At 34.9% G+C, this 27,921-nt stretch overlaps 1 protein-coding gene across 1 annotated transcript in view; it reads right to left on the bottom strand.

Annotated features, from left to right (window-relative positions):
• Nucleotides 1-27,921, bottom strand: part of Micu3 (mitochondrial calcium uptake family member 3) — a 73,251-nt gene that overhangs the window by 15,630 nt on the left and 29,700 nt on the right. The window contains exons 4-9 of the mRNA XM_028768294.1: nt 20,333-20,411; nt 17,110-17,157; nt 14,841-14,923; nt 12,181-12,252; nt 9,698-9,736; nt 435-530 (exon numbers count right to left, since the gene is read on the bottom strand). Coding sequence (XP_028624127.1) covers nt 435-530; nt 9,698-9,736; nt 12,181-12,252; nt 14,841-14,923; nt 17,110-17,157; nt 20,333-20,411 — 417 coding nt within the window. The remainder of the gene's footprint in view (nt 1-434; nt 531-9,697; nt 9,737-12,180; nt 12,253-14,840; nt 14,924-17,109; nt 17,158-20,332; nt 20,412-27,921) is intronic.

Genomic DNA, 27,921 nt, shown 5'->3' with positions numbered 1-27,921 from the left:
TACAATGTGAAGAATTTTAGTATTTCTATATAAGTTTTAGGTTGTAGGATAGTGTCAGTAAATTTACAAATCTGTATTACTATTATTTTCTCTTAAATATGTAGTGAAGTTATGCTTTATAAAATAAACAAGTTCAATCAACACAGATAATAATAACTGATATCCCCTGTCAGTACAATGGACATATTAAAATATTCTTTCTGTACAGTGTTATATATATGATATATAGTACTTATTAATTTACTAAAAATGTTCTATACAATGATTATATGTATATGATAAATAGTACTTATTAATTTACTTAAAAAGTTAAAAGAAATAGAAAAATAGTACATTTGGGCTTCCTCTTGTGAATCTAAAACCAAATGAAGACCAGATTAACAAAACGGCATCTAGCACAGGAGTGTGAGGACCGCACAGATGGTTCATTATACCTCTGCAAGGTCTGAGAAGAGCGCCTGGCTTGTGCTACGTCTCAGGGTATCCCAGTAGCTTCTAGAGACAAGTTCCTCAGCATCTGTTTTAAGTACCTGTAGAAGTTTTAAGAACAACACAAATGTAAACAACAGTCACAAAGAAGGACAACTTATGTACTTTACATCTCCTTTTCCCAACCACAGAAGGGAAAAGAGCTCACTGGCTTACCTTCATTGTTTTCTGTTGCACACAACAGTATTACATTACACAGCAGCAGCCCCATGGTGCTTTCAGGGATGAAATGGTATATAACCTGTTTCTAAGCACAATGGGGCTATGGCAAAAAGACTCAAAACTCTGCAATCTTGCCTGCCTTTGTTGAGACATAAAGTAAACTTCGATGAAAGTATGACGTAAACATTTATTTATACTTTGTGTGAAATGGTCATATGTAGAAAATTTTTGTAAATTTGTGGTAACCTGTTAAATGCATATATAATTTCAAAATTAGTTGTTTTATCACCCATTTTGTTAGACTAACATAATCAAAATATATTCATCCATACCTTGTAGATAAAAATTTTAATATAAAGCTTGTAAAAATAAAATATAGCTGTTCAAGTCAAATGATGTAAACCTATTTTAGGATTTGACAGGTGTGTCTACTATGAAAGATAAGGTGCATCTAACGCTTATAAGGACAGGGCACTTACTTTCCTCTCAGTATTGGCTACTGTGTGGGAGTTTTTAAGGTTAAAAACTACAATCCTAACTTGAGACTCTACACAGAAATAATTATAGTCGGCTTCTGTTGGGACACACAGTGGGTACTGAAGTTATCAGGCCTATGGATCTTTTGGTTACTGAAAGAAAAAAAATGCACCATGGCAGGAGAATCAAACTTTTCTACTTTTCTTTTGTTTTAGTTCTTAAAAGGCAGGTATCCGTGAGGTGTGCTGCATGTGGCTACTCTCCCAGCTACTTTAGAGCTCAGAGCAGGGGACTATTTGATTCTAGATGTTCAAGGCCTGATTGGCAACTCAGTGAACCTCTGTTTCAGGCAAATAGACAACAATCTGGAGGGAATATTAAAATTATGCTACATGCTAAGAATATTTCAAAAGACATTTTTCTAATTTCACCTAACATTATAATTAACTACAAAACACTATCCACTGCTAGTCATTTGCTGATCATAAAGTATTATTTAGCTGTAAATGGGTAACGGACATAAATACTTGTAGCAATGTGGCCATACCACATGGATCTATAATTATCTCTTTTCCTAAATAACTGAATTGAAAACAAGCAGTAGTGAATTACATAGAGAAAATCGGCTAAATACAGAATTAGCACACTCTATTTTCTTTCATACAAACTAGAAATAACCTCAATAGATTCTAGATTAACATTGCACTCTCATTTTAATTGATATATTCTGAATATTCTTTCTATTTTACCTGTAACTTAGAAGATTAACACATGATTTTAAAAAAGGTTTATTAAACCTACTATACTAGAAAATATTGCTAATTGGTCACTATCACAAAAGGTACAGAAACAACTTAGTAAATCCATGCTAATTGGTTCTACATGTATAGAAGAGAAGCAAATACATGACATTAGCTAATAAGACTGAGATACTGTAACTGCATTTTTTGTTTTATCTTATACCATCTTTTAAAATATAAGGCTTCAGAGAAAAGGCCCAATATTCTCACAGCAAGTATTATTGAAAGTAAAAGCTAGCTGTGAGACAGACAGACAGATAGACAGATAGATATATATATATATAGATAGATGACCTTCTAGGCATACTCAATGATGCCTATATTTGTCTGGTCTCAAGCTAGTATTTCACTTTTAATCAATAACTTTAATGATGTAATTAAGAATAAACTTTTAATATAAAAATAACAAAAAGTTTAATAGCATAAAAAATAAATAGGGCACTACAATAAGCTTCAAATAGATAAGCAGTTCAAACTAGAATTGATATTGAAGAAATATAGAGTAAATTTAATATCAGAACATATGTAAAACTTAAAGAAGGACGTGAGATGTACACCTATGACTGGGCTCTAAGACAGTAATGAAACAGACAGCTATGATGCTTCAGTGTATACATGGAAGGCTGCACGTAAAGACTTCCTGAAAACATCTTGCTGTGTGAGCTCAGCTTTCAGGCTTTTGCCAGTAGAACAATCTAAGTGTGAGCTTCCTTCCTTCCTTCCTTCCTTCCTTCCTTCCTTCCTTCCTTCCTTCCTTCCTTCCCTTTCTTTCTGTTATTTTTCTTCTCTCCTTTTTAAAAATTGGATATTTTATTTATTTATATTTCAAATATGATCCCCTTTTCCAGTTTTACCTCCAAAAACTCCCTATTCTATCCCCCCTCCCCTGCTTCTATGAGGGTGCTCCCCCACCCACCCACTCAAAAGAACTTGCAAAAGGATTGGACCAGGCAAACTGATGTCCTGTACCTTCTAAGTCTGATCTATCTATCTATCTATCTATCTATCTATCTATCTATCTATCTATCTATCATCAACCTTCCATGCTTATCCTACCAACCTACCTATCTATGTTAAAGAGGCTATTTATTAATGGAAGTCCTTAAACTTGGCAGATTTGAGAGTTTCTACATCTCTTTTTTAACCGTTTAAGCAAGGTCCTATTCCCATAATTCTCTAATATCCTGACACTGATATTTGTGATAGAAAGACAGGAGTGCAGAGAAGGCAGACACGCTATTGTCGAGGGAGGAACAAAAGGTCAAAGGAAGTTCTCAAGAAAGTCTAACTTAGAGATACTGATCTATCACTGAGGTAAACAGAATGATGATGACCCCGTTATCTATGACTCAACAGGCCAGTACTTTACATACTTAAACAAAAAAAAAAACAAGCAAAATAAAACTATCTATTATGTTCTATTGTAACAATTGACAATTGTATCAAAACAACAGCAATAAAACAAACCAAAACCAAAACCAGTAAGTAATCTTGGAACTGTAATTTAATGTTGTATTGGACTAATTTTCTCCAGGTCTGACCAACGCTCAGAAAGAAGCTAACAGACATAGTAGATCAAATAAGTGTCCATGAAAGCACCAGAAAGTCTTAACAGAGAATGATGGGAAATAACATTCAGGTAAAGAGATAAAGACAGTAGATTCCAATAATAATGGGGAGAAAACAATTTCCTGTTTTGGAAGCTCAACAAATCTCACCCCAGATAAAAGCAGGGCAGAGAGGCACACTGCACCAAGACTATAGAAAAACAAAGGCAAAGAAGACTTAAAATGACATTCTGTGGTGCTGGAGACATAGATGGCTCAGCAGATGTGGACACTAACTACTACTTCAGAGGACCCTGAGTCAATTCCCTGCAACCACATGGTATCTTACAACTATCTCTAACTTCAAGATTTGACACTGAAGGGCCAACCTTAACATTACAAACTCCATTTTGCTTTCAGACTCCATTTTATAATTAACTCGCCCTCTGAATAAATACTCAGCTACTGGAAAAACCTCAACTTGTTCTAAGAACCCTGTCACCCTGCCAACTGTCACAATTCCCCTGAGCAAACAGCCACTCCACTCCTAGCAACAACCAATCAGTTCTTAAGGGGAAAGAAAATACCTAATGTCTTAAAGTAGATTGATTAAATTAGCAATTGTTCATACCAAGCAGAAATCATTACTAGCCGACAAAAGTGTGCCAAGCAAATGTCAACCAATAATGTAACTGCCAAGTGGGAAAGTCTCTCACTCTGCTACAGCAACCATGATAAACAGGCAAGGGTTGTACCAGCTCAGCACCTTCCACTGTACTGGAGAGGTTGGAGGGCTGGAGCTCAAGCTTGAATGAAGACTTTTGCTTTTGCATATGAGTTGCACTCCTGGTCGTCTCTGGTGGTCTGTGGGGACCTCACTATCTAGGCATAACAACACCCCCATAAAGACATACATGTAGACAAAACACCAATGCACATAAAATAAATTATTTTAGAAGTGACACTCTGCTATACTCATAGATCAGTGCCTTGCTCAGCCATCATGAGAAAAGCTTCCTCCTACAGCAGGTGGGAACTAATACAGAGACCCACAGCCAGGCTTGCAATGAGTGAGTTACCTTGGAACACCCTGCAGAAACAAAAGGCAGATGTCTTTGACAAAAGTAACTATCCTTCTGTTTGTTTGTCTTCTCCAACTCCAATGTGTTAGCTTCTGTTTTATGTGACTATTTTAGTATTATCCTTTAGATCCCCGAACGCTCTTTTTTTTTTTTTTAAAAAAAAGATTTATTTTATGTATATGAGTACACTAGCTGTCTTCAGACACACCAGAAGAGGGCATCAGATCCCATTACAGATGGTTGTGAGCCACCATGTAGTTGCTGGGAATTGAACTCAGGACCTTTGGAAGAGCAGTCAGTGCTCTTAACCACTGAGCCATCTCTCCAGTTCCCCCTGTATGCTTTCTAATGTGAGAGAGAAAAAGGCAGTTGACTGTGGAGAGGAACTGGAATGAGTAGAGGAAGAGAAAACCACAATCAAGATATACTAAGTGAGGAAAAAAGATCTGTTTTTAATGGGGAAGAGAGAAATTGGGCTGGGAGGAGACCCTGATAACCTACAGAAAAAAGCTAATTACATTCAGAGCTGACACCTTAATTTCAATTATAGAAGCTCAAAAACAGTGTATAAATTTTATCATCACTTGCTGAGAAGCATCTGTTAACTTATAATAAAGACATTTTCAAAGAGAAGTTTTGTTTGTTTGTTTTTCTTTTTGGTTTTAATGGGAATTGAACCCAGGGTCTTAGACACAATAAAGCTCTACAGTAACTCTACCGTGACCTGCTATACTGCTAAACCATCATTTTCCAATCACAAAGGGACTCTATCTTGAGTATTTTATGAGTATTAGATCATAAGGTTTAGAAAGGGGTGAGATTAAATTAATTATGAGCACTGGTAAATACATATAAATATACATGAGTGAATTGTATGCATTCATAGGCCAAAAGTCAATACTATTTATCTTCCTGTTTTACTCTCCATCTTATTTTTTATGACAAGATACTGTACTTGGAGTTCATCAATTCTGCTAGATTGGCTGGCCCATGAGCTCTAGGGGCTATCTGTTCTTGTCTCACATTCCCCACTGCTGGGGTTACATACATGTCCCACCTACTTGGGCAGTATGTGGACTCTAGGAATCAGAACTCATTTCAGCAGATACTTTATAAACTGAGCCATCTCCTTAGCTTCAAAACAGAAATTGAGTTAGGAATGGTAAATATGTGGTGGCTTGAGTATGCTTGGTCCAGGGAGTGGCACTATTAGGAGGTGTGGCCTTGTTGGAGTAGGTGTGGCCTTGTCAGAGGAAGTGAGTCATTGTGGGAGTGGGCTTTGAGAGCTTCCTCCTAGCTGCCTTTGGATGAAAGTTTTCTCCTAGGAGCCTTCAGATAAACATGTAGAATTCTCAGCTCCTCCTGTACCATGAATTCCTGTATACTGCCATGTTCCCACCTTGATGATAATGGCATGAACCTTGGAACCTGTAAGCCAGCCCAATTAAATGTCATCCTTATAAGAGTTGTCTTGTTCATGGTGTCTGTTCACAGAGGGTAATTCTACATAGACACTGATAGCAAGGAAGGGTGGCAAAAGCCTGGAATCCCAGCACTTCAGAGGCAGAGGCTGCAGACTCAAGAGGTCAAAGCCCAAGCTACACAGTAAAATGACCAAAGCAAATATCAATGATATATATACATTTAGAATATCTAATTAGAGATATTAGAAAAAAGAATGATGCAGCCATTATACAAGAATTCCAAGTATCTATGCTGAGAGAGACATCAAAGATAGTTAAGCATCCTATGTGGAAGAGCATAAAGATGTTCTTAGTTTAGGTATATTCATCAAAGACTTGGAAGATAAACATAGAAATATACTAAGTACGTTCTAAATTTAAAGAAAAAATAAATTCCTACAGAAGGCAAGGTAAATCAAGGAAGAAAAGAATGGGTTACAGAGAAAAACACCTAAATTCTACATCACAAAGTAATCATACTAATGTAAATTAATGGAATTTTCTAATTAAGAGGCACAGATTATCAATCAGCCAGGAGAAAAGAGACCAGTACATTTCACAAAATATACCATCAAAATTTTCCCAGTTAATGAGAAAAGCAAAGCTGAAAAAGGCGCAGCAGGCTATGCTGATGAGAAGCCAGGAACTAGCACTAGCTTGCTAGATGAGAATGAAATGGCCAGCCCAAAGCTAATACGTACATCTTAAAGACACTTTAAATGCTATTGCCTTTGGCTCTGCATTGCTATTTGTACTGTACTGATAGTAAAAATGACAAGTCCTGGTAACTTCACACAAATTAGACAGTGCCCTCACATGTGCTGAGACTTCCACGTACAGATTTTCAGTATCTGGGAGTGGCAACAGGAATTACACAGGAAGTGCTTCTGCTGTATACTCAGGAGCTAGAACTGCCCAGCAAGAAGACATCTGTGTGACAGTCTGTATTACAAGTTGAAGAGCTACTTTCTTCACAAACAACCATTTTCACTTGCTAGAACAACTGATAAAGACATTGTTTAAAGCAATACAGGAGCTCCAGCTGGGCCTGCCTACAAGGACTCGGTGAGCAGAACTAAAGCAAAGTTCTCAGAACGCATAGGCAGCAAAGCGAAGAACTAGCTATAAACCACAGCTGCAGCAATCATTTGGGAGAATGACTTTTGGGAGAAGAACTATGCCTGGAGACAGTATAAAGGGGATTATGGGAAATAGCAAATTCTATTTCTTGAGCTATTTTGTAATTATTCATTTTATTTGCATTAACTTTCTGAGCTAAAGTACATTTTTAAAATAAGGAAAAGCTTCATATCTTTACAGGGAACAATAAGAAGAATTAAAATATTAATTTAAAAGGTAGTCTATACTGACAACTAAAGGTTTTATAAGGTAAAATATACCCAGAAATCTAGTAAGTAGCTACCAGAAATTTGGCTAAAGCATAATTAATTTATATTCATACAGATGTAATAATGTTTTAAAATAGGTAACAAAAAGTGAAGAACATTGTGAGTAAACAATAAATCCATACATTTAGTTTAATTTTAAAATACCTATTGACAATCAAGCAGACACAACTGTCAGTAATGACAGACAAGACTGAAAACACATAATTAACATCCATGGTAATATATATGTGTAAATATATGTACAATATATATTACAATTCTGCATCAAAAACTGGAGGACACATTTTTAAAAAAAGATTATTTATGAATATTAAATTTAGTACCAAACCACATTTCAACATATGATGAAATACCACTGAAGTGCTATTAAAAATTGACACATTTTCTGGTAGTAATAGCATTAGGATAGTTAAAATTGATATCATAAAAATCATATCAGGGATGCTGAAGTCAAACACCTTGATCTTTGAGCTAGTTGAATTGCTTATTCTTTTGAACTCTTTTTGTATTGTTTCCATCACTGTGGAAAAATAATTTGAAACTTGATTACATTAGAAATATAAAACTATCTGGGTTATCTGGAGTGGAAAGCTGCTGAGAGTAACTATTATATTCATGGACACAAGATTAAGGCTAGTCAGCCTTAATCTTTTACTATAGCAGGAAGAATGAAAACAGGCAGAAGTGGCTGTAGCAGGTGCTATCTTGGAACAGACAATTTGAGAGCTGAGAGGGTCTGTCTTCATGTCCAGACCCCATCCTGTTTGCCAAAGGCACTTCAGGGAAGTCATTCCTCATAAGAATGTTTCTATTATAGAAAAAAATCAAATTTTACCAGTTAAACTATATAATCTATTTGAGTGACGATTAAAAGAACATGAAGTTATAGCACATTAACATTTGTTTTACATAAGGACAGAAGCTGTCCTCAGTAAGATGAAATGAAAAATTTGTGAACCAATAAAATAAAAATAACAAATATGTTTTCCTTATCAAGGGTAATATGAATAAAATGTACAGCTTAAATCTGGCTATGAAAATACCTTACTGACTGTGACTGTAAAGTCTATGCAGTTTAAACTCTATGGTAACTACTTAAAAATGAAAGGAAACAAGGAAACTGCCACAATTAAAAAGTAGTTCCCACTGTGACAGTAAACATTATGCCATAAAGTCATAAATACTATTAACTATGTTTAAATGTATGTATGATATTCTAATGTGAGATTTTCATTTTATAAGCTCTTACAAATATTTAAATGATTATCAGAAAAATATTTTTAAAAATAATCGTATTGGGAAGTAGCAGTAGATTTTATAGAAAATGTTTCCAAATCTTAGACAAATTTAAAGTCTGTGTGGGCCCCATAGATGTGACTTGCTCTCCAATTATACTGTGTCATTCCTTGTGAGAGGCAGGATACTCTGTGCTTATCTGATGTTGACACCATCTCCAGGATGTGCTTAAATCTAAAATAAGCTCTACAGGTTATAGTAGCTAATTAAACACTGTCCCCCAAATTCAAGGAACTTCTCAGGTAGGATTTGCATAGTTTGAGGAATCCTTAACAAGACTGAAGGATACCTAAGACATTTAATGAACTGCATGTTTATGGGACAGGATCAGGTTATTCTGAGGAGGTCCGTATGTGCTGGGCTAACCAATGAGCTTGTTCTCAAGAGAACAGAAATGTCACGACTGGGAAGAGCACTTACAGAAATTTTCAAGACTAAAGAATGAAACTCACAGTCATGTCTGTGTAGTATGTAACAAATACAAGCTTATAGAGAATTTTTAATAGAGCAGAGAAAGTAAGCAGGCAATAGAGTTTCAGAAAAAAAATGAACACTGAAAATGAAAAAGTCTATTCATTAACATGATTTTATTGGCAATGACCAATGTCTAGAGTTAATTCTTAAAATACCTGTGTTCTTCAGGAACAGAGCCTATCTGTTCTATTATTTTTGTATAATGCTTCATATATTGCTGAAAAATATAAAATTTTTATTACTCTACCAGAATGTCTGGTGGTGATTGTTTAATCACATTTATTTTAATTTACAAATATAAAACTAATAAAGATATACAATTGCTTTCTACATTTTGTTTCACTTATCTAAAAATTTTGGCTTGATTGTATCTTACTGTATTTAACAAACTGCAATACACTTTACATAGCATATATAGCTTTATATAAGGAAATAATATTATCCAATATAACAGATAAGGGATATATACATAAAAAACATTTAAAGTATTGTACATACACTATTAGTAGGAGAATGGTATCCATAAAGTTGAAGACGCTGACATACAGCACAAAGGGCCAAATGAAGTGTCACATTTCAGAATGAACCCAAGTATAGCAAAAGAAAAAAGAAAAAGACGACAAAATAATCAATTAGGAAGGGCAAATCATTATGCTATATTCTCTATAAAGCACACACACGAGTGAGATAAATGTTAAAGATGAGTAGCAAAGTTTCTAAACTCAATATAAATAAATGTTAACTGAGCCTGTGTTCATCTCAGCCATTTCCATTGTACATGAAAGGACTACTGCTGTGAGCCAACAGTTCCTCCTGAGCAGAGGTGGGGATGCTGGGCTCAGCAGCAGGATGGATGTGGACAATGGGATGAGGCCCTGCGCTGGAACCCTATTGGCTATGGTCATAGACTCTGCTCACCTGTGGAACAGCAGTAACACTTACCTGTCAGGACTGAGATGAGGATACAGAGAGAATCACTCATTATGGTCTTAGCACAGACCTTAGAACACAGTGTTCATGTCAGAGTTTTAATGACATAGATGTATTATAGAGCTTTGATTTGGATATGCTAATTTTCAGTTAAAGAAACCAGGAGGTTGTTATCAAGTCTATTAGCTAACATTTTTTTGATGTTTATTATATTTTTATAATTATATATTATACTGGCTAAGTAGCATTTTAACTCATTTAATCTTCATAAAATTACAGGTGGTGACAACATTATTATATTATTTTAATTGTAAAAGTAAACAGACTGGGACAGAGAGATTAAGAATCTTACTGAAGGTCACAGAGGAAATAGTCCCACCCTCTGGACCTAGCTCATGGGCCTGCTTTACTTGCTTCTTAGGCTTCATCTCATTTTTTACTGTGAGATGAACTCTGTTTCAAGTTCAACCTAGTGTTTAGAATATGTGTACATGTATACAATCATTTCTATCAACCTGCCAAAACCATTTGCATTTTACTTGATCATCTCTAGATAGAATAGTCAAAAGTCAATTCAGATCTGTATGATTTAAAACATGACTAATACACTGAAACTAAGGACTGCCCTATCAAATACGGTAATGGGGAGTTGTAGAGCGCCGTGGCGCTGAATGGTGCTGTCAGGGAGCGGTCACTGACAGGAACACCTGATAACTACATTATGAAATGAGGAAATGAGCTTTGAGCAGGGCTATTTAGATTCAGATCAACACCTCTGGGGACCTGTAGATCAATTACTGTAATGAGGTCATTTACATATATTAAGTTCCATACAATTTATATGTTGTTTTCACTTGTTCTCTAAAACTAAGTTTCTTTCCCATTATATTTGCTAGGGAGTGCATCACTAACATATGAATATAAGACATATCACCTAGGATAAGGTGATATAATATAGATTTCATAACTAACCTAGACTTGCCTAATTAATACAAGTTAATGTGAATTACATCACCATTATAAAATGCTTTCTTTCAATGTATTATACATTTCTCTGTACATTACGTTATACAGTTTGTACATTTATTTGTACAATGTATCTTTCAATTCCTTTACCTTGGCTTTTGTGTTAATACTGTAGCTTTCCCCACTATGTTATCTCATCTATGTATTTTAGTAAAGGCTAGTGACTAAAATCATACTTTTAATTAAGTATTTGTTACACGACAATAAGATATACCATACTTTTGGTATTTAAGTAGCAAATGAATAAAAGCAGATGGATAAAAGTAGAGAATTCAGAGCAGGCCACCAAAGGTTGAAACTGTGACTTTTAACAGGGTTATAATTTTTCATAAGATATTTAAACCTTATAATGGTCAGTTTTCTTGTTTAACTGTGGACAACAGGAGGGTTGGTGGATAGATTAAATGGCAAAATGCATGAAAAGCTCCTAGCCTTGTGGCTGAGAGTAAGGGCTCAGGACCAATCTATTATTTTTTTAATGTGAACTGGGCTGTTGTCAAGACTGAAATATTTGGGACAAATAAAGTGAAGACTAAAAAGATGAAATACTGTTAATTCTAACTTCAGAATGAGGCACTAACATGTAACCCAGAAGAAGAGTCTATACTACTTCTGTGAGATGCAGAAAGCCTACATTATTTCCTTACATTTACCACTCATTTTATTACACTATCATTAAATTCACTTACAGAATTAAATCTTTGCATATTCACCTTTAAATTTTTACATGCATAATGATCTTATTAATCTACTATATGATATATACCCTTCATATCTCACAGATAACGACAGTATGGATGAAAATGATTTAATGAATATGACTGGTACAGATATTTAATATCAATATTTAGCATAAATATTGATATTGATGCATAAGATACTTATATAATTTTTCTACATTAAATCTTCAGAATGTTTTCAGTAAAGGAAACGATTCAAATTCTAAGTGTTACACTATTTCAACAAGTAAAAAATAATTCTCACTTGGAAAAACCCACCTGAAACCACTATAAAGTATTTCTTACCAGCATTGCACGTTTTTCTTCATCTCCTTTTGTTTCTCTCTTTTCATTTTTTTTTCTGAATATCTCCTGAAGCTATACAGAAATAAATCAGGAATCAAATACCTACATATTACTCTCTACTAAGCATATCTTACACATAAACAAAGCAGTTTCAACAACATTTAAATTACTCTATATTTTATGATTGCACCATTTTTTTCCCACAGGAAAAACCATATTCTTTGTTACTAGCAATTCACAATTATGTCAAAATGTATTTAATAATACAGTTTTACATGATCTCTATAACACAAAGACATTGATCTGAGGCACTACAGAAAGAGAGGAAACCTGTGGGGCTGTAAGGAGCACTGAAGCAATCCTCACAGACTCTGGTTTGAATCAGGCTTCTGGCTCAATGTTATTATAGTAGACTGGTCACTCTATTGGTTCTAATCCGTTTATGTATGAAAACAGACATGATCACCTGTGAAGTTCCTGCACTAACTGCTAACTGTACATGGTAGAAAAGAGACTGCTGGCATCATTTCTTAGATAGATTAACAGCTCATTTTTTTTTTTTTTGTATTTGGAAAATAAGAAAAGTACCTTACTGTGTAGAGTGCTATATAAACTAAGTATCAAAACTAACTACCTAGAACTTTGCCTATTATATATCTAAATAGCTGTTAGCTAGTGCTATAAACAGTATCATTATTTTTCAAATCTTCAAATTTCTGTGGTTTTAAATAGAAGCCTAATTCTGCTTCTTTTACTGTAGAGGACATGAGGTGCTTGTGATCACAGATAAGTGCTAAGGAAATTAGCAATGTTAAACATCCAGTAATGTCTCTCTTCAAAGGCAGAAATGTATAAGCTGTGATAAGCCCAGAGAGCTGGGAATGGATATGGTTAATAGCACGGTGACTTCTGTGTCATCTGTATTGCTAGGCCACACCTGGCTGCTCCGGACTCTTACAAACAGGAGCAAAGGTGTTTTATAGCCTCGTGACCTTTGTACTACCAAGACCACAGCAGACCCTCTTCCAGAGCTGTAAGGTGTCACATGTAGTCAATTTATAGAACCTGTCTTTATGGAAGAGGTCACATGTACTTTACAAGGAGCTTTGATGTAGCTATACCTTAAGCTTTATTGTACACACAGGATTGAATTAATTATTACCAGTATTAATAATATTCCAAATTGTGCCGTGCTTTACTATGCCTAAACTAAACTGCCTAGTGTCAGACTCTAGGACTCAGGACTGGCTAGTCAGTCTGCAGACTCCTCTAACACAATTTTGTCAGTTTTCTGAATAGTTTGTTATTCTTGCTTATGGAATCTGGGTAACAATCTCAACTCTCTCATTTTCCCCTTTTTCAGTTATTACTTTTACTTTAGTGTATGAGTGTGTATATGTATGCACATGGACAGAGGGAAGAAGTCAACACTGGGTGTCTTCTTCAATCATTCCCCCACTTAATTTTTTAAGATAAGTTGTCTCATTAAACTTGGAGCTGACATATTAGCTACACTACCTGGCCAATGAGCCCCAGGGTTCCTCCCATCTCTGCCTCCTCAGCAGTGAGACTATGGTGCAGGCTGTCTATTTGTGTGGTGTTGGAGATCTGAATGCAGCCATGTTTGGGCAGCAAGCACTTTACTGATGAGACTGCCTACCCGGGCACCTCTACTTCACTGTATGCATTAGGATTGAGAATCAGGTTACTTCTGCTTTCAGAAGTCTTTGAAACAGACAGGTAAACATCACACCTAAGGAAGCAGTACAGCAACAGGACAGAGCAGAGTCCAGCTTTAGAGCAACCGCAGCTCTTGCAGTGAGTATATGGAAACAAGTAGCAGGTGATGCGAGTGCCTCTGACGCCATCCCAGAAGCAGGCAACATCCCAAAAGACACAGGCACAAAGAGCTTTCTTTTTTTTTTTTTTTCCCGAGACAGAGTTTCTCTTTATAGCCCAGGCTGTCCTGCACAACGAACTTTCAAGAAACGTGATCTCCAAAAGTCAGTGCTGATACAGAATGTTTATTCAAATTATTTACATCAACAGGTTCATTCTGAAATAAAATAGCTCTTTATGTGCACCTTTTCTCTTACCTTTAAACAGAAGATATGAAAAATTAAGAATAGAACATTGATATTATTGACAGGTCTTACTACTCTAAGAAATGAATTAATATTGTTTTATATTTCAGAAGAAAAGGAAAGTATTTCGCCATAAAAATAGAGGTAGTATACACAAGTAAAAAAGAATTGAAGGGGAGATGGGAAAATGACAAAGCAACTAAAAGTCACTGTCAGATCAGACAGGAGGAGCAGAGGTCAAAGAAAAGGAAAAGAGCAGGAAGTGGTCCACACGTGAACTATAAGGTAATGGGAAACAGAAGAAAACAGAAAATGGGAAGATGAGTCCAAACTAATAAAGAACAGTTCCCATGGCAAGGAGCTGTGACAAAAACTGAGAATTAGCTGGAAAGACATAATCTCAGGACTGCCTTTTTCCCATTGAGTAGAGAGTATGTGATAAATTCCAAACATCTGACTGTAGTCATCTTTAAACACTCAATATAACTTTTATTTCCATAAGTCTTAACACAAAGCATAACAATATAAGTGAGCAATATTTAGTCTTTAGAAAAATGCAGCATACAATGTACATACCACCAAAAATTCTTTTTTATCCACCATCTCATTTCCGTCAGTGTCAAACATGTTGAAAGCTATTCTAAAACCTGCATGGGGCTCTGCCAGAAACAAACGAACGAACAAAATTCAGAACAAATTTTCATAAGATTACAAAAAAAAGACTTAAAAGTACAAAATTCATGCTTTCGACAGTTAGATACATACACTGCACAAAATGCAAAGTAACATGTTAGTATAGGTTATATACAATGAGAGCTATTTTGAAGAATAGATATTTCTGTTTTATGTACTGCAGACTCAATAACAGAACTGACAATAAGCTTTCTAAGTACCTATAACTTCCTGTATTATATTAAAGGAATATCTGACAGCTGTTCCTTTAAAAATAAATATCCAAATTCTGCTTATTTGTTAACAAGACATCATGAGGTCACTGCATCTGATTTTTTTATTTTTTAAATTGAACTATGTTCAACTACTTGAAGTGGCAAAAAAAGAGTAAAAATATAATACAATGCACCAGTTCCAATTCTTCAGAAAAAAATGTAACTGAAATTACCAGGGAATAAATGTGCTCATGAGAGGGTACAGATTTGGAGTTAATTTCTAGAAGCTTGAAAAGCCAGAAGGTTTTATAAAATGTGTGAATGTGTAGTCCCAGGCCTTCCAATATCGAAGAATCAATTATCTTTTTGAGAAAGACTGCCATGCTTATGAACTTACTTGACCTTTGTCATTTGAAATGGCTAGCAAAAAATCTGAATGCCCCATCTCCAGGTAAACTAACCAGTCTGATATGAAGTCCTGAACTTTGTGAAGAAGCAGATAGCCCTACTTTCTTAACCCATCCAGAACTGTCTCTGGAAATAATCAATGGAAGCTAGTGCTTTATGATATCTTATTTTTATAAATATTGTAGGAATCTGCATTTACTGTTATTATCTTTCACAACTACTGATACCACAAGTGAAAAGCAAGTTTTACATTTAAAAGATTTTGAAAAAGTATATGAATATATGTAAAATAAGTCTCATCATAGACTTATACTGGCATCATCAAATAGTTTTCAAGCTAAATATAAATCTCAGGTGGCCCTACTATGAATAGCAGAATACTTGTTTTCCAACACAACTTTTTCTCATTATGAGAGAATTAAACAACACAAGAAAAAAATAAAAGATACATTTGACATATATATGTATACATACATATATATATTCACATGTTCACACCCCTCTTTCTGCTGCTATATCATTCATAACTAGCACAGTAGTATAAATGTTCTAAGTATAGAAACAGAATTTTAAAGTGAGTTTTACTAGAGCTCATTTGTACACATCTCCTGATTTCATCATCTGAAATTTCCTAAAGTGAATTCTTCCTTGTTTTTTTTTTTCCATTCACCAATTATTTTCTGAAAGCACACTGTGAATAAGATACTGTTTGTGATACAGATGTCCCAAAAGAGGGTAGCATTTTGACATTGCAGACCTTTCACAGCAGTGTGGAAAGACTGACCTTGTAAAACATAATTTCCAATAATCTAAATTCTATGAAGAAAATAAAACATGATGAAGGGATTAAAAGAGAGCACTGAAGACTGGATTTACGTGAGGACTGCGTTTTGAAAGGAAGCCTGAGTGATACAATCCCAGGAAGCTCTAGAGAGAAGCGCTGACAGCTCAAGGGCAGACAATGCTGCACTCAAGAGCAGATGTCCTCCACGGGAAGGGGTTCCAGAAATGTAAAGCCTGGAGGCTGAAGCACGGTGAGTACAGCACACAATTTGTTCTACTGGATGATGAGACCTGAACCCGAGCTTTAGTAAACCCGCTATGTATTTCATAAATACTGTTGCATGTGCCAGGGAGAGCAAACCAGTGCATGGACAGATGATAGGATGTTAAGAGGCTCAAAGCCTACTAATCTTTCCCATTAGAATTGCAGGAAACCTGGCTTAAATGTATACAATACAAACTTGATAAATTAGAATAAATTCTGACCTTTAGGGTCTCATGTAGCTGAGGGTCTCATGTAGCTGAAACACCACAGAGTTATATATATTTTTATAATTTATGAACATTTTATTATTGTCAGAAGCCAAGTATATAGGTTTTTGACCATTACAGTGTTATACTTAACATTTTCCTGTGATATTTAGGCATGAATTTGTAAAACAGCCAACATACACATAAAGTAACTTACAATAGTATGCTAAGAGAGATTCATTTTTAGGATCATAAGGAAAAATACATATAGAAATCAATTTAATGAGTATACTTACTTGTTAAAATACATAAAAGAAAAAGATATTCTGTGTAAGAAATCACACCTAGAAGAAAACAGTATCAATTATGATTTAAAAATACTAACTTATCTTTGACATACAACAAAGTAAAATACTGTATACAATAAAAACTATGACTAATTTAGTTTTAAGGCATATGCTAAATAATGTTTTAAATGAGACTACTATATTATAAAATCATTACAAAAGTAGCAACATTCATTTTACTTAAATTGTTACACATGCCTCTTTAAAAATTCCTACAAAGTTTCCATTTATGATAGATATATTGGCAAAAAAGGTAAAATGCTAATGTTTATTTATAGCTTAACTTTTAAACTTGTTACTTGTTATTATATGAAACATAAGGATGTCAGAAATGCAATGAAGAACTTAGTCACTGTTTAGTGACACTAGAATAAAAATTTATACTTGTTTAGAAATTTGATGTGTAACATTTAAAACTAAAACCTTACACTTACCTTTTTTTTTCTGTCAAATGGTCATTTGCTAATTTTATAACAGCTTTTATCCTTAATTGACTCTAAGTTTTTTCCCAATTGCCCTCACTTTATGTTTTCTGCATCATGAATTCTCTGTACCCTATAATTACAAGTTTCACCAAGAATTTGTATGAAATAAATAAATATACTGTTACTGCACTTTTCACTACTCGTTTTGCTTAATTGACCAAGAAAGACTGGAAGAATTAAGTTCAGGAATAAGTCTATAGTATTTCCCTAGATTGTAGTCACACTTGATGTTTGGTAAAAGGTATGGAAAAAAATCTTAAATACATTGTGGTCTTCAGATCTCCACTTATCTGTTGTTCTTCAAAGCTCCACTAACTCCTTGTTATAGAACAAAGAGACAAGGAGTCACTGTCAGATAGTCTGTCACAGACATCAAGGGAACTACCCAAGAGGCTCTGAAAGCATTCTGTCTTGTTTATACTAGAATATTGTTACCTATACACAGATAGTTCCGGATGACTGCCATGAATGTATGGGAGAAAGATTATGAAATGGTCAACGGCTTTAAAGACACAATTATTTACGAGTTCTTTTACCACTCTGATTCACTTAGAGTATGACAAAGTATTATAGTTAATATAAAGAAGTTTTATAATGCCATATAATTGATAATTAATTCAAGATTTCCCTCATTCAGGATTACTTAACAGGAGGAATCCTTGAATGCAGAGAGTCATAGCCAGCACTTGTCTGTAGGGCTACTTGGATACTGATTTCTTTAATATGCACATAGGAAGGGAGAAAGACGTGATATAATTAAATGGAAATGGTCAAGGAAAGAGAAAACACTGCTGAAGATGGACTACAGACTCAGTCCTTCCTAATGATAAACATATGAAACCAGAAGAAAATTAGAAGATCAATCCTTTGATTTACTTAAGGCCACCCAGGACAAAAAAGTAACAAAGTCAAATACTACTAATACAGTAGTGGGACAGTCTTTAAAAGTAAAGGGTGGGCCGGGCGGTGGTGGCGCACGCCTTTAATCCCAGCACTCGGGAGGCAGAGGCAGGCGGATTTCTGAGTTCGAGGCCAGCCTGGTCTACAGAGTGAGTTCCAGGACAGCCAAGGCTATACAGAGAAACAGTCTCGAAACCCCCCCCCCCCAAAAAAGCATGACATCATTAAATTACTATTTCTTGATCCATTATGTTTTCCTAAGTGTTACATATTGCTTTCATAAGAAGTTGCTTAATATTTTTTACTAAGTAATAGCTAGGAAGACAAAATCCATTTTAAATTATTATTTAGTAGCTTTAAATATTTAGCTTTAAAAATTCACCACCATTTAATCTTCATATAGATGTAAATTAAGTAGTTCAGTGTTTTTCTAACATCTAACAAGCTGGCTCTAAACTCTCATTAAGACCATGGTTTAACCTTTTCTTAGGGAAAATGGATTTCCTTCTTCCATGCATTTGGCTTTCTTCTTGTTGTCCTCAATTATATTTGGTCCAATCTATATTTTCTTATAAGATATATTAAGGTAAAAAATTTTAAATTCATTATATTTACCTATTCCTTTTGAGTTTTAAACATTTCCAATTCTATTATCTCACCCTAAAATATGAATAAATTTTCTATGATTATGTTTGTTTGTGAGATAAATCTTTGCTATGGAGTGTAGTTTGGCTTCAGACTCAAAAATCTTCCTTCTTCAGGCTGTAGAGAAGCTGAGATTAGTGAAATGTACCACCATGCCCAGTTCTCCAAGGACTATTTTAATGTGCTTGAACCCAGTATTTAAATCCTAGTTAAAAAGAGATGTCCACAATAAAAAGACACGTGTCTTTCATTCAGATTCCACATGAAAAATTGGGAAATTATAAAAGAAAACTGCAATTAAACCAAGACTTTTTTCTTTTTCTTTTCTTTTTTTTCTTTTTTGGTTTTTCGAGACAGGGTTTCTCTGTATAGCCCTGGCTGTCTTTGAACTCAGAAATCCGCCTGCCTCTGCCTCCCAAGGCTGGGATTAAAGGCGTGTGCCACCACTGCCAGGCGCTTCTTTTCTTTTAATCAAGGCATCAAGTAACACAGGATAGCTTTGATCCTACTATGTAGCCAAGGCTAGCCTTATATGCCTGATCTTTCAATTGCCTTCCCAACACTGGGCTTATAGACATGTGCCATAATACCTAGATATGCCACATAACTTGAGAACAAGCCAATGTTCACATAACCAACCACCTTATGGATACAGAAACAGAAAGCTTTTACACTGAGTGTTGTATTTCAAATTTGGCTGTTAAAAAAATACCCCAAAGTTTTGTGTAGCCATTAACTGAAGAAATAACTATTAATTCCCTAGAAGCAAAATGGAGAAAACTAGTACTTAAATATTTAATATTTTTGAAAAGTATTTTCTATGATCAAATGTAAAATGCTTTTCAGTATGGGTAAATATAATGATGCTAAGGAGGTGATGATATATATATATATATATATATATATATATATATATATATATATGTGTGTGTGTGTGTGTGTGTGTGTAGTGATAACATAGTTCTTAATCATACTATAGCAAAATAACATTACTAAAATAGAAACTTTTGCATTAGGTGTTACTACATATATGTATATATATATCATTAAATATATAATATACATTTAGTAAATGTATATTTATAAACATGTGCAATTTTAAATCTACATCAATACTAAAATGCATAGGCACATTAGCTTACCTCTTTCTTTAAGATTTCGAAAAAGCTTTGATGATCCCTTCCAAACTGGTGGAGTTTCTGAGAGCATCTGACTTAATTCCTATAAAAAAAGATTGGAATACTGATTAGCAGTCAAATCACGTTCTTACAACATGAATCTTATAAAAAATGTAAGCATCCTTTCCAAGAAATTCTCCATTTAAATGATCAGAAATTTAATATTAATCATTATATTCAGTACCTATGCTTCACTCCACCACAATATTTGCCCATAACATAAATAAATGTAAATAAATTTATAAAATAAATAGTAAAGATGCTGTATTAAACTTAATTAGAGTTATTCAAAACTTGAGATAAATTTCCTAACTAGATGCATATAGCCAAGATGACTAAGTTAAGATAAAACAGCAAGCTTGGGTTCTGGAGCAAGGGACAAAGGGACTGCACGTAGATATCCTCATTAAAGTCAGGTGACCAGCTGGCTCCACATTCGTCTTTTTTGCTTGCCTGGATTTATCTGAGTTCAAGCAAAAGAAACAAATGAGTAAAAGAAGATGCTAGAAATGAATAGAGAATTTTAATGTTGACTTGAAGAATCTTAATACTGGGTAAACTGGGAATATTAATTTATACTCATCTTTCTATAAGTAAATTATCACTGCTGATGAGAAATCATTTGAGAATTTAAACAGTTGAATTATTGCTTATATAAAATATTTAAATATATTATGCATATTCTACAACAAATAAAATTAACAAAGCAACAACTATAATATGGTTGACTGTGAAGAAAACCAGTGAAAAAATTTGGTAAAATAATGAAAAAATTTGAAGCTTAAAAACTACTTTTATCAGTAATATATTTTTAGTAACCCATTTTTAATGCAGAAACCACTTCTATTTCTAGATCTGATCCTCATTTGTTACACTGTGGTTTCCAATAATCCCAGTGTCATCTAGAAGCTTATAGAACTGCAGAGTAGCATTTCCTTTTGACTTTCTGAACTAGACTCAGGTTTTTTCCAGACTTCCAGGTAATTTCTTTGCACATTCAAGTTTGAGAATACTTCAAATAGACTTTCCCATGAGTGGGGTCTAGAAGGTGCTCTGTGATGTTTATAAACAGGATTTTAAACTGTAAAACTGAGGTATCAGAAAATTAAGGTATCCATGGGATGTGAAAAGCAGATCATTTTTAGGAGCTTTTTGACTCCTGAAGCCCATGTGTAGACTCCAGCATTCAGTTCCTGCCTGGAGCTTTAGGTGCACTACAAGTAACAGATGCTGCACATGACAGGGACTATCTGACAGGGACCATGGCAAACAGGTCAGATTGCAGGCATCAATGATAATGAGAAACTGGGATGTTTGCCACTTAGGCAAAACTAAAAAATATTGTTACAGTAAGGAATTAAGGAAATCTTCAATACATTTTACATAATTAAATTTATACTATTTGTTGTAAAAATATTATTTTTCCCATTACAACTATGTCCCCTAATCTCTGTTCTGATTTTAAAAATCAATTACCTTTATTAAGGGTCCCCATGTGATTAACAATGAACTCATAATAGATCATTTAAGTCTACTAAGCAATCCTCACACATATTTTAACTCAGACCTAAACTGGATAAGTAATCTGCCTGTGAGGCACATAGTAGCAAATTATAGAAAATGATATTCATTGACTTCAAGAAATTTTTTTAATTAAAAAATATTTTAGCATTCACTAAAAGCTTTGTATATCCACTCATGCTGACAATTTGTTTCCTCACTCTCAATATCTATCTTTTCTACATACTCCTGTGCTACATAAAATGAATTTGGCCTTTGTCTGCAGCTCCTGGGATGAAGACCCAACCCATGAGTCGTGCTTCAGTGTTCACTAAGGAAATAGCTAAACATGGTCCTTGGTCACTAGAAGAAAGGGAATCAGGAGAGGCAGAGACTGGGAGGCAAGCACAGGATCAGTCATTTACTCACTTACAATTCAGAAATAAACCCAAGTCTAGGCAGGATGCTCACTGGAGCCCGATGAAGATGCTGGGAGAAGCAACACGCCCTGTTCCACATGGAGGTGGCACAGACATTGCCAGTGCGCCCCCACATCTAATGCTCTTCATGTACGCTGGCTTACTTTATGTTCTTTGTTACAGCCATAGCACTTTCTAAGTTCCATATGTCATTTCACTCATTACTAAACCAAATGGGAGTTTTAGGAAAATCCTTGAACTGTAACCAGTAAGGTTAGAGTGTGGCAGCTGGGAGACCTCTGAGCTTGTGGTACACATCAGAAAAGAAAGCATCTTCACACTGTGGAATCAGATACTACTCTGGGGAGTATAATGTCAGAATTACACTGCAGGATTCCAAGTAGGGAACAAATACACATTTGCTGAATTAATTTTACTTTTCTAATGTTACAGGTGTTTTTAAAGTACTTAGATAATTTTAAGTATAGTTTTTAAATCATAGTACATGCCTCTATTTGCTCCAGGAAAATTGTAGGTTCAGAAAAGAAAAATAACATTCAAAGACAAAGCAATCTTCCATTTTATTTAATAGTCTTTTAATTGAACCCTCACATAGACATTTTATACAGCATTTTTATTGTAAATATTAATTCTCTACTCTCTTAATGCTATTTTATACTTACTTTACTCTTTGCCTTTTACATAATATGGATATTATGCCATAACATGGCATATATCTTTATGGCAATTAGCCTTAATTTTGATATTAATGCCTTTAAAGTGGCTATTTAGAACAGCACTTTTGAAAATCAGCTGTTTACATTTTTAAATTACTAAGGACACAAAACATGTTTGTCTGTATTGTATTCATCAATGTTTATTTATTAATGTAAAAAACAAATAATCTTAAATATAAGCATACACAGCCATCCGTCGGATCACTTGCCAAGAGTGAGGGCCTCAGTCATCATCCTGCCCTTAGAGAACTCTACTGAGACCTCTGAGAGAATGAGTCTGAGTAAAACAGATAGCGCCTCACAATCAGGGCAATCAATTTCCTAGGTCCTAGAAAACAGCCGCATCCTACCACCTGCTGCTTGCTCAGCAATATCTGTTGGGTCTAAAGCTGGATACATACACTCTAACACACTCATTTTATTTGTACTGCTATGTTATCTATGGTATGCTGGTTTACAATTACTTGATCCATTTCCCCAATGACAATACTGGTTTGCTAATTTCTTTCTCTTTCATTCATTGTTATAAGAGACATGAACATTAAGTATAAACATTTAAACATTTCTATAGCATATGTATCTATAAATAGGATCCCATACATACACTGTGAATTTCATCAGCCATTAACAAATCCTTCCCCCAAGAGAAGACATCATCTATCGTTTCAATTGGTTCCTTCATGCCCTTGTTCATTACTGACACTCACATTTCTGGAAGCTAGCCATCTGGTAGGTGTGAAATAGGACATATTGCTTTAATTTGCATGTCTTTGGTTATTAGTGAGTTAAGCCCCTTTATATGTATTTATTAGCTACTCTAGCTATGGTTGTCCATTTGTTTACTATTGAGATGATTATCATTTTAATATCAACTTACACCAGTTCTACCTGACTATAAAATCCTCTTTTAAAGTTGTTTTTGGATAATAAATTGCAAGAACATTTTCCTATGCATCAAGTATCTTTTAGTGTTGTTTAGTGAAAATTTAAATATTTAATTTAGTAAAATTTGCCAGTAATTTCCTTTAAGCTTTGTTTCATGTATCTTGTCTAAAAAGATCTTGTTGTGTGTTTTTCAATGTTTGCTTTTCACCGTTTAAAATTTTTAACCATAAATAAAAACACAATATTAAAGCCAAACCAAAACAAAAACCCAACTGACACAGAGAACGTGGATTTGTGATTTCTTGCTCCTTCAGGAGGCAAGTCTATATTTATTGTGACACTCTTTAAACATGTTTTTGAGTTGGAGCACTACAGACTTCTTTTAGAACTGCATAAAAGCGTTTGACATTTACTCTATCAACGATAATTACATATATTTTTCTAAACAATTATTTTCTTTGGTGGGGTACAAGTATCAATCCCTTTCTTAAGGAAGTGAGCCTCCCTTTTCAGTATAAGAATGTCCTTAATTGTACATTTGGGTCTAACCTATTCCACACATGGAAAGCATGATACTCAGTCCTGATCTTTCAGCTAAGCTGTACCTATGAGGAGAGTTTACTCTTTTCTTTGAAATTCTAAGATGGTAGGACTTGAGACTTGGGTGCACAGAAATTATCATTTTTATTACATTTTGAAGGCAACAGAGAAGGTACTACTTTGCAATTCTCTAAATTTTTAAGAAAAGCATTTCTGGGTGTCACTTGCACCATTGGCATTCTGCTTCCACTGCTTCCACTGTCCTCTTTTCTTCTGCACAAGCAAACAAGTGTTATACTTTATAACGGTCCCAAATGCAAGACATCTTCAGTTCTGGACCCAAGTTATGGTTATGTGGATTGAGGTATACTCCTGAGAATTGAGGATAAAAAATACAACTAAAAGCAAAGACAAAAATGAGCATCTACAATTCTATTTTCCAGTTCCCTAGAACTTCTTACTTCTCTCCATTACTGCTGAATGAGAAGATATTATTTGGTACTAGCAACCACTGGTATGTTAACATTTACGAGTGTTTATAGTTACAACCAACTGTTCAGTAGACTATAAATTTACTTATATATCTGATAGTATTTGATATATAATAGTTATTTAAACATAATCATCATATATGTGAATGAATCACTAGTAAAAAATGAACATTACTGGCATCTATGCTGTCATGATTACTGTATTTTTATAAATTTGAAATGATTTTCTATAGTAGATAGTTACAGTGCTATATTATGATGTGTTTATTCTTCTAAGCCTATAAAATATTTTTCTATGAAGAGTAAAGTTACTAACCATGATGCTTTGAAGAAAAAAAAAACAAACTCATTTGTAATTAGCTTTTATATATGGTGGTGGGTTCTGAGGATAAAACACCCATAGAAAGCCTATTATTCTTCACATAATTGGAGCATCACTCTGTTCTCTACTGATTTACAGATCTTCCCTAAAATGCCTAGATCTGTTTCTGGATTACTATATTACCTATTATTCTTTTATCTTTATCTAGTTAAAAAAATCCTTGTAATGATACATGTTATTTTAATGATCAATCTACTATTAATCTTTATCACTCTTCTAATAATATGAATTCCTTGCTCTCATCTCTATCGCCTCTTTATTTCCTTTTCAAAACCATTCTAAATATTTTAGAGTTCTTACTCAAATGTTTTAAAAAGTAAAAACTAAAATCTGTTTTGTTCAAATTATATTAGAGTAAGACTAATATTAACACTAATGTATAGATAAATTTCAACATAAGTATCATAAATAGTTTAGTACTCATGAACATGATATTATATATTTACTCCTTTGCTTGAAAGACAATTATAAAATGTTGTAATACTCTGCTAAGAGTACGTTATGTGGTGGTTTGAATACAAATGGGCCCCATAGACTCATGTTTGAATATTTGAGTTCCAGTTGGTGGCTGGTTGGGGAAGACAGGAGGTGTGGCCATGCTGGAAAATATGTCACTGGGAACCAGATTTGAGGTATCTTAAGATGTTTGTGAGTTAGTTCTCTACCTTTTAGATCAAGATGTACTCTCGGCTGTTCCTGATGCCATGCCTTTGCTTTGTCGTCATGGACTTGAACCCTCTGGAATCATAAACTTAAACATTTTCTTTTATAAGTTATCTTATTCATAGTACTTTGTTACTGTAATAGAAAAGTAACTAAAACAGAAGCTGTACCATAGAGTGGGCTGTTCCTATGACATTCCTTACCATGTGGTTTTAGGGTTCTGGACTAGCAAAGTGGTTGAGTAAACAGGTCTTAATGGTCCACCCTAGTAGAAACCTAGAAGACAGTCATGAAAACCACATGGACCATGGAGGCCCAGCCATAGAGACTTCTAAGGGAAACAACTGAACCAGTGGTCATTTCTGTGATATTTTGAAACAGAATTGGTGATTTCTGCTCGTGTCCTAAGAATTCTCCTGGGCTACATTAAAAAGTAACGGACTGATTTTTTTTCTGGCAGATGAGACTTCAAGACAGCCTAATATGGATTCCATCACATGGTCATTTGGAATTACTATTATGTAGGTCTACAATGAAAAACCACAAGTAGGGCAAAAGAAATATGACATGTACAGTTGGAAGAGAAGAATAACATAAGGACATTTAATGTCAAGTCAAGGCTTGTGCTGGAAGAGATATTACTGAGGAGAGGCCTGATCTAAAATAAATAAGGGGAGTGGTGTCCTCAGGGGGAGGTCTCAATCAGGTTTCAACTTGCAAAGGGAAAAGACCTAAAAAATCCCCCTCCTTAAAAGCAGCAGCAGAGGAACACTGCTGCAATGTGACTCAAGGACTCCATCCCAGCGGGTGGTGAAGCCTGGCAGCCTAGCCATGGCTTTCAAGTCATGAAGGATACAGGGGTTATACTGTTGTGTATTAAAGAGGAGAACAGTTGAGGCCAGGCACTATGTGACAGGTTTGTCCTAGCATGAAGGCCCTGAAAGGCCATTGTATGAAGCTGTAAAAGTGAAGCCTGGATTTTGTTGGAAACCAAAGATGTTAAATGTGCTGGAGTCATGAGATATCTTCCAAGGAGAGTTGCCAACATGGAATGGAACCAGCCCAAGAGAAAAGTTTGGTGCAGGCTGCCAAGCTGGAAGGACAGAGCCATTTCAGCCCTCAGATACCAAGCAAAAAGCTACAGGATCTGGTGCCCCTCTGGGTTTCAGTTTTGCTAATTTCTTCACTATGCTACAAGGCCTCAAGATGGAATGGCAATGTATATTCTGTATGTCAGAAGTATGTGATTTGCTTTTGATTTTACAGGTGGTTATCAGGAAGAGACTATCTTGAGTCTCAAAAGAGATGTTAGACTTTGGTCTTTAAAATGGAGTTGAGACAGAAAGAGCACGAGGATGTCTGAGGTTGGACTAAATTGATTTTGCATTATGATATTGCCACCAGAGGTCATGAGGGCCAGGGAATGGAACACAGTGGTCTGAATAAGAATTGCTCTCAGAGCATCATGTTTCAATCTTTGGTTTCTGGTTCATGGCTCTTTGGGGAGCATTAGAAGGTGTGGCCTTGGGGGTTGGAGAGATGGCTCAGTGGTTAAGAGAACTGGCTGCTCTTCCAGAAGTCCTGAGTTCAATCCCCAGCAACCACATGGTGGCTCACAACCATCTCTAATGGTATCTGATGCCTTCTTAGAGTATGTCTGAAAGATAACAACAGTGTACTCATATACATTAAATAAATGAATCTTAAAAAAAAAATAAGGTATAGCCTTGTTACAGGAAATATATATCACTGGGCATGGACTTTGAGGTTTCCAAAGACTTGTGCTACTTTGAGTTAACTCTTTGCTTCCTACTTTTGGATCAAGATGACGGCTCTCAGCCCTTTCTGCTGCCATTCCTTTGCTTTACAACTATCTACATGTTTACCGTTGCTGTCCATATCCATAAGTAATTTCTCTCCTTGGTCATTGTGTTTT

Source organism: Grammomys surdaster, unplaced genomic scaffold (assembly GCF_004785775.1).
Source record: "Grammomys surdaster isolate TR1022 unplaced genomic scaffold, NIH_TR_1.0 185, whole genome shotgun sequence".
NCBI classification, from domain to species: Eukaryota; Metazoa; Chordata; class Mammalia; order Rodentia; family Muridae; genus Grammomys; species Grammomys surdaster.
The sequence above is the reverse complement of the archived record's forward strand: the minus strand, read 5'-3'. Positions and strand labels throughout refer to the sequence as shown.